This window comes from Hemiscyllium ocellatum, chromosome 20 (assembly GCF_020745735.1).
Source record: "Hemiscyllium ocellatum isolate sHemOce1 chromosome 20, sHemOce1.pat.X.cur, whole genome shotgun sequence".
NCBI classification, from domain to species: domain Eukaryota; kingdom Metazoa; phylum Chordata; class Chondrichthyes; order Orectolobiformes; family Hemiscylliidae; genus Hemiscyllium; species Hemiscyllium ocellatum.
Genome location: NC_083420.1, coordinates 4,715,408 through 4,721,413, shown reverse-complemented (window position 1 = coordinate 4,721,413; position 6,006 = coordinate 4,715,408). Strand labels below are relative to the sequence as shown.

At 41.2% G+C, this 6,006-nt stretch overlaps 1 protein-coding gene across 3 annotated transcripts in view; it reads right to left on the bottom strand.

The window, feature by feature from the left end:
• Positions 1–287: 287 nt before the first annotated feature.
• Positions 288–6,006, bottom strand: part of pdxdc1 (pyridoxal-dependent decarboxylase domain containing 1) — a 59,482-nt gene continuing 53,763 nt past the window's right edge. For all 3 annotated transcript variants that reach the window (XM_060840435.1, XM_060840436.1, XM_060840437.1), the window contains exons 22-23: positions 3,344–3,448; positions 288–1,195 (exon numbers count right to left, since the gene is read on the bottom strand). In XM_060840435.1, the coding sequence (XP_060696418.1) occupies positions 894–1,195; positions 3,344–3,448 (407 nt within the window). In that variant the 3' untranslated portion in view covers positions 288–893. The remainder of the gene's footprint in view (positions 1,196–3,343; positions 3,449–6,006) is intronic.

The window sequence follows — 6,006 nt, the reverse complement described above, 5'->3', positions numbered from 1 at the left end:
GTGATATCATTTTTGAACTACATGCTGTTGCAGAGCAAGCCCACTATTTTGTACTTATTGCAAGGGCATTAGACAATAAAATGGAATACTCCCATGTCTTTCGTAAACAGAATGGCTTGGGTAAGGAATCATAAAACTATAAAGATACCACAAGACCCTTTAACTTGTATCTTCTTTTTACATGCTGCCCAGGTGGTGTCATAAGTTGAAACAAATTAATACATGTTAAAATCGATATTGTATTTTCAAATGTGAAGTGAACAGGTTTAAGTAATGAGTCTGTCATATTCTTCAAATACATTTTTATTTGATTTTAAGTAAGAATCAAAACACTAAATTAACTTTATTTCCCCCCTTGAAGCTAAATAGCAATCTAGCATCAGTGTTTGAGTCTTGAGATGTCCATAGGAGGTGGTCACAGATAAAGGACAAAACCACTAATGTGCAAAATGAACAAAAATAAAATGATCCCGACCCAATTAAATATTGACAGCAATAGTAAAATTTCTACTTTAAACTACAAATTAACCCATATTCACGGTGATAAGTATACGTAATTGTACTGCAAATGTAGTGAGTCAGATTGATAGTTATAAGGAAGAAAATAGTGGACCTTACGTAGCCCTCTTAAGAAACAGAACAATTGCACTTCTGAGATTCAGGCCCCTTGACAGTTTTAATTTAGGATCAATTTTTAAATCAACTTTCAATGACAATTGAAATTCCTAGTCATGTCACAGTAATGTGCAAAGTCCTAATTAAAGGCATACAACAGTAGTATCCTTACTGTACTATCGCATGGCACAGTTCACATTAGTAAAGGTTCCATGTATCCGAACCACAGGACATGTGCTTTTTTTTCCATGTACAAAGTCTAACCACTTTTGTTTGTTTTATCTAAGATCTTCTTTCTCTAAATCCTCAGCTTCTGCTGGTTCAGAGGTGTGATGAACAACTTTTGTGTCATTACTAGTTCCACCAGCTTTTCCTTCAGGCTGTGGGGGTCTTGGAAACTCCAAATCACCATTCAGCTGAACTGAAGATGTAGGGCTTTTGTAAACTTCATTGTCACCCTCAAGTCTGGTTGTTTCTGTGATGGTCTGAGATTCTTCCATTTCTTCTGTGTGACCCATTGAAGTTTCACTGACTGTATCAGAGGCAGAAGTCCTGGAAGACCTCCTAAACAGTTTCTGTCCTGTTAAGTTAAAATGCTCGAGTTTAGTAACTCCAGTGACACTTATGAGGTAAGAATCCATCCCTTTAGTGGCAATGGAGAAATCATACACAGTAAACATTTCCCCTCAGCTATGGAGACCTGGGTCACCCCTGATCATTACAATCATCTTAGCTGCTGGGTTAAGTGATGACAACTTGGGGATAGATTACTCTCGCTTGTTTACACATACTATTGGATAAATAACTGGACGAAACATTGTATAGTATTAGTAATTACAATCACTTAAGTTTAGTTGCTATTTCTCAGAATAATCCAAAACTCTATTCTAGGCTTTAGGACTATGGAGATAAATTGTACTTTGATTATATGCAATTTTTAAAACTGAAAAGTAACACACCATTTAATAAAAACCAAGTGATTTTCCATTTTTTTTAACCAAACCCATCAAATTTAATTTGTTTTGATTCTAATGCTGTGATCTGAATGATCACATTAAAATTATAAATTCAACCTGTTTTGAGTTGTTGTTGTGGTTCTGTTCGCTGAGCTGGAAGTTTTTGCTGCAAACGTTTCGTTCCCTGGCTAGGGAACATCATCAGTGCTATTGGAGCCTCCTGTGAAGCGCTGCTTTGATGTTTCTTCCGGTATTTATAGTGGTTTGTTCTTGCCGCTTCCGGGTGTCAGTTTCAGCTGTAGTAGTTTGTATGTGGGGTCCAGGTCGATGTGTCTGTTGATGGATGTTCTTGCCACTTCCGGGTGTCAGTTTCAGCTGTAGTGGTTTGTATATGGGGTCCAGGTCCATGTGTCTGTTAATGGAGTTTGTGGATGAATGCCATGCCTCTAGGAATTCCCTGGCTGTTCTCTGTCTGGCTTGTCCTATGATGGTAGTGTTTTCCCAGTCAAATTCATGTTCCTGGTTGTCTGAGTGTATGGCTACTAGGGATAGCTGGTCGTGTCGTTTTGTGGCTAGCTGATGTTCATGGATGCGGATTGTTAGCTGTCTTCCTGTTTGTCCTATATAGTGTTTTGTGCAGTCCTTGCATGGTATTTTGTAAACTACGTTAGTTTGGCTCGTGCTGGCTATTGGGTCCTTTGTTCTACTGAGTTGTTGTCTGAGTGTGGAAGTTGGCTTGTGTGCTGTTATGATTCCTAAGGGTCGCAGTAGTCTGGCTGTCAGTTCTGAGACGCTCCCGACGTATGGTAGTGTGGCTAGTCCTTTTGGTTGTGGCATGTCCTCGTTCCGTGGTCTCTCTCTTAGGCATCTGGTGATAAAGTTGCGTGGGTATCTGTTTTTGGCGAATACCTTGTATAGGTGTTCCTCTTCCTCTTTTCGCAGTTCTGGTGTACTGCAGTGTGTTGTGGCTCTTTTGAATAGTGTCCTGATGCAGCTTCGTTTGTGTGTGTTGGGGTGGTTACTTGCAAGGACTGCACAAAACACTATATAGGACAAACAGGAAGACAGCTAACAATCCGCATCCATGAACATCAGCTAGCCACAAAACGACACGACCAGCTATCCCTAGTAGCCATACACTCAGACAACCAGGAACATGAATTTGACTGGGAAAACACTACCATCATAGGACAAGCCAGACAGAGAACAGCCAGGGAATTCCTAGAGGCATGGCATTCATCCACAAACTCCATTAACAGACACATGGACCTGGACCCCATATACAAACCACTACAGCTGAAACTGACACCCGGAAGCGGCAAGAACAAACCACTATAAATACCAGAAGAAACATCAAAGCAGCGCTTCACAGGAGGCTCCAATAGCACTGATGATGTTCCCTAGCCAGGGAACGAAACGTTTGCAGCAAAAACTTCCAGCTCGGCGAACAGAACCACAACAACGGACACCCGAGCTACAAATCTTCAACCAGACTTTAAGTTTTGAGTTGTTTTTCCACATTGTACATTGGATTGTCTTTAAAAAAAATCATGGTTGTCCATCAATCAAATCTTTCAAGTTGAGCGTTGAGTTCAGAAAACCATTATTACTATTTACAAAATCTTCAAATTCAGTTAAGAATTGCAGTAACTAACTCACTTCAGAAGCAGTGAGAAAATATTTTATTGAAACATGAAAATGAGTATAATTGGCAGCTGTCATATTGCATATTTACAAATATATGAATGAGAGAAATTAGAAATGGGACATACCTGGTGACCTGTGTTTGGTATGAATAATTGTGGGTGTTGGGGGTGGGCTTCCTTCAGAGGCTTGGGCTTTTAGTGCATAAAGTTTATCTGTTGACTCCAGAGAACCTGACAAACAAGCAAGATATAAATAAAGGCAAATGAAGAAAATAAGAATCTACATAAATGAGCAAAAAAAATTCTGCAAATATGTTTCAAGCGAATGCATATTGTCAAATAAGTAGATAAAAATTCAAAACATGTAATCATGTTTTATAGCCAAAAGTTTCATAGTTTTCTGTTTAGTGCAAGGTATACTGTTACTAGCAGTGCTTATTCCAGAAAAATGTCTGAGTGCTTCACATATGAGTGATTAGTGGTTAGAAACCCATCCAGGAGAGAGAGGCAAGATAATCTGAAGTTGGGGGCATTACATACAATTGCTGCAGTTACTATGTATTTTTCATTTAACCTTACCACAAAAAAACTTTACATTCTCAAGACTAAATAAAAAAATTGTACAGAGCCTCAGTGTTATACAGAATACATTTTTCCTAGATGTACATTTAATGTTAAGGTACATGAAGATGACACCATTCCTGTTACAGTTCAGTTTTGATTTGTTCAAAGTTTGTGAGAAGATTTGTAGTTCGGTTGCTTGTTGTTGTGGTTCTGATCGCCGAGCTGGGGATTTGTGTTGCAGACGTTTTGTCCCGTCTAGGTGACATCCTCAGTGCTTGGGAGCCTCCTGTGAAGCGCTTCTGTGAGCTTTCCTCCGGCATTTGTAGTGATTTGAATCTGCCGCTTCCGGTTGTTAGTTCCAGCTGTCCGTTGCAGTGGTTGGTATGTTGGATCCAGGTCAATGTGCTTATTGATTTGAATCTGCGGATGAGTGCCATGCCTCTAGGAATTCCCTGGCTGTCCTTAGTAGCATTGTCCCAGTCGAATTCATGTTGCTTGTCATCTGCAAGTGTGGCTACTAAGGATAGCTGGTCGTGTCGTTTTGTGGCTAGTTGGTGTTCATGGATGCGGATCGATACCTGTCTTCCTATTTGTCCTATGTAGTGTTTTGATCAGCTCATCTCACTCAATCATTCTCACTTCACCTCTGGAATTCAGCTCTTTTGTCCATGTTCAGATTAAGGCTGAGTTCAGTGACCCTGACTGAAACCCAAACTGAGCAGATTATTCCTTTGCAAGAGCTGATTTGGATAGTACCATCGACAACCCCTTTCATCACTTATGATTGACAGTAGACTAATGAGGCTGTAACTAGTTAAGTAGGATTTGTTCTACTTTGTGTATGCAGGATCATCTGGTCAGGTGTATACCAGTGTTGTAGATAGGCAGGAACAATAGTACTACAGTATGTTGGAATGTTGCCTGGGCCCCTTGCCTTTGCAGCATCTCATGTCTCTGGCTGTTGAAGATCGGCATTGATGCTGGGGACCTCAGCAGGGGCTGTGATGGATCATTCACCCTGCACTCTGGCTGAACATGAATATAAATATTTCAGCCTGGTCTTTGACACAAGGCTCCCATATCATTAAAGAAGAAGATATGCTTGGAGCCTCTGCTTTCTGCTAGTTGTTTAGTTGTCCAGTTGTCCACCACTTCATGACTGGTTGTGACAGGACTGCAGAGCTACAATCTGATCAGCTGGTGGTAGAATTGCCTACTGAATGCTGCTTGGCACAGAAATAGTCCTGTGTTGTAATCTCACAGGTTAAGTTTCATTTTCAGGTCTGCCTGCTCTTGGCATGCCCTACTGCACTCCTCATTGAATAGCGACGATCTTCTGGCTTGATACAAATTAATGGTAGTATAGGAGCCATGCTGGGCCAGGAGCTTACAGATGTGGTTGAATACAACTCTGCTTTAACAGCGCACAACACTTCATGAGTGTCCAGTTTTGAGTTGCCAGATCTGTTCAAAATCTTCTCCAGCAGAAGTGCCACACAAGACCAAGGAAGGTATCATCAATGTGAAGCTGCAGCTTCATCTCCACTAGGATTGTGTGCTACTCTCTCCTGCTCAGACTGTCATGGACAGACATATTTATGACAGATTTGTGAGGACGAGGTCAAGTATGTTCCTCCCCCTCTGGGTTCCTTCACCACCTGCCACAAACCCAGGCTAGTAGCTATGCCCTTTAGGAGTCAGCTAACTCGATCAGTAATACTGCTGTGAAGTCAATCTTGATGAAGATTGAACTGTGTGTGTACATTCTGGTCACTTTGCACCCTCAGTGCTTCCTGCGAGTGGTACTCAGAGGAACACTGATTCTTCATCAAGGGTGGGAGGTTTCCTTGACAATGTTTGACCTGGTTCAATGAATCTTCATAGAATCCAGAGTAAATGTGGAGGACTTCCAGGACAATATATCCCTGCCTGAATAGCCCCATTATGCCAACACCTCTGCTGGGCCCATCCAGCTGGTGAACAGGACATACCCGGGGTGGACATGGTAGTGTCTAGGATATAGTCAGGCTGTTGCTCGACTAGTCTGAGAGACAGTTTTAGCACTAATCCCCAGATGTTAGTGAGAAGGACTTAGTTGATGCCAAGTAGTCCATCCAGTTTAATTCTTTTTTTTAGTCTGTTTATTGGTATAATACATTGCAGTGTCTTGCTGGGTCATTTCTGAGGGGGTTAGAGTGGATCACATTGCAATGTGTCTGGAGTCA